Source organism: Elephantulus edwardii, unplaced genomic scaffold (assembly GCF_000299155.1).
Source record: "Elephantulus edwardii isolate Elephantulus edwardi_28Jun2011 unplaced genomic scaffold, EleEdw1.0 scaffold00009, whole genome shotgun sequence".
In the NCBI taxonomy this organism is placed as follows: Eukaryota; Metazoa; Chordata; class Mammalia; order Macroscelidea; family Macroscelididae; genus Elephantulus; species Elephantulus edwardii.
The window spans coordinates 11,238,323-11,240,193 of record NW_006399759.1 but is presented as its reverse complement, the minus strand read 5'-3'; the positions used below and the strand labels follow the sequence as shown (position 1 = coordinate 11,240,193).

Sequence of the window (1,871 nt, the reverse complement as noted above, 5' to 3'; positions counted from 1 at the left end):
GGTGGAGAAAACAGTGCAACAATGAATGAATGAAAACCCAAAATCTCCGTAAATGTTCATTAAAACTAATAAAATTTAATAATAAAAAAAAGAAAAACGTTGGACCTAAAAAGATCTCTACCTCCACGTGATTTTCATTAACAGTAGTGACCCTAAAGAAACACCATTCAATGGTTTTTAGTCTAAAAATAGTAAACGAAGTAGGCTTCAGTGACAAAATCATAGCTACAACTTACCTCTTTTTATCCTTGCTTCTTTAATTTCCTCACAGAGCTTATTAAATTCTGGATCTAACTCAGCCGCAATGATGGCATGTGCAGTGTCCTTCAGGGTACAGGCCCTGTGCCTGATTATCTTATCTGTTAAAAAATAAGATGGAAATTAACTGTAGATTTATGTAAGATAACATTAAGAATAGCTTTTTTGAAAAGAGGAATAGGCGCCCATAGTCAGAGCCATGTTCTGGATAGGGTTGTACGGCGTTTCGGTCTAGATCTCAGCTTTTATTTCGATCAGGCTGCGGGTTTCAGGAATGGGGTCTGCAGGCCTGTCTCGGCTACATGGGGTTTTCGCGACTTACAAGCCTCCAAGACTAAAGTGGGAACACCTTCGGGACACTGTAGAGATGCAGCTTTTGAAAGGACTCAACGCTGGGAAACCTCCTGCCCTTGAACAGCGTGTGCACTTCCTGCTGGGCCCGGTGGAAAGCTGTGAAGCCAAGGAACTGACCCTCACCGCCACTAGTGTGCCCATGCTGCGCAACCATCCCCTGGTGTGTGGACCAGAATTCACCAGTATGAAGATTGGTGTGGGACACCGGCTAGATACCCAGGCTTCTGGGGTGCTTGTGCTCAGCGTGGGACACGGATGCAGGCTTCTCACTGACATGTACAACACTCATCTCACCAAGGAATACATGGTGCGTGGCCTCCTGGGAAGAGCCACAGACGACTTCAGTGAGGATGGGCAGCTGGTGGAGAAGACAACCTATGATCATGTGACCAGAGAGAAGTTCGACCGAATCCTGGCAATGATCCAAAGCTCCCATCAGAAGGCGCTGGTAATGTACTCTAACCTCGATCTGAAGACTCAGGAGGCCTATGAGATGGCTGTGAGAGGCATGATCCGGCCCATGGGCAAGTCCCCAATGCTGATCGCTGGCATACGCTGCCTCCACTTTGCACCTCCAGAATTCCTCTTAGAAGTTCAGTGCAAGCATGAGACACAGAAGCAAGTACGAAGGCTGGTGCATGAGATAGGCCTGGAGCTGAAGAGCACTGCTGTCTGTTCCCAAGTGCGGCGCACTCGAGATGGCTTTTTCACATTGAACGATGCCCTGCTAAGGACCCAGTGGGACCTCCATAGCATCCAGGATGCTATCCAGGCTGCAGCCCCCCGAGTGGCAGGCAGCTGAGCTGGAGAAAAGCTTGAGGCCGGTGCCAGGTACCCAGCAGCAGCCAGATTCAGGCCAGTCCAGGGATTCCTCAGGGCTGGGCTCCACCTAGGGGCTGGAGGGCAGCAAGGAGCATTGAAAAACCATGGATCTGGTGAAGGAGTGAACAGCAGAAGGAGACCTATTCATGGGCCAGGTCTGATGCTGTATAGAAATTAAAGGAAGTTTTTCTGCATGTGATGTGAGACACGAACTATGGGACTTTGTGGGAAGCTGAATTTCAAACTAAATATTAAGGATAAACCAAATGCTGTATCAGGATATGAGGGAGGCAAAATATATACAAGCTGGAATTCCCCCTGAGACAAGTTACAGAGGTCAAGGGCAAAGGCCAGACCTAACAATTCTTGGATTGTATTTACTAACCCCTTCCTCCTGAGATAAGCATAAGGTTTACAATAGAGAAAACCTAAAAAAA

General features: G+C 47.5%; 1 protein-coding gene across 2 annotated transcripts in view; it reads right to left on the bottom strand.

The window, feature by feature from the left end:
• Positions 1 to 1,871, bottom strand: part of ATAD2B (ATPase family, AAA domain containing 2B) — a 194,860-nt gene that overhangs the window by 21,343 nt on the left and 171,646 nt on the right. For both annotated transcript variants that reach the window (XM_006880636.1, XM_006880637.1), the window contains exon 23: positions 237 to 359. In XM_006880636.1, coding sequence (XP_006880698.1) covers positions 237 to 359 — 123 coding nt within the window. The remainder of the gene's footprint in view (positions 1 to 236; positions 360 to 1,871) is intronic.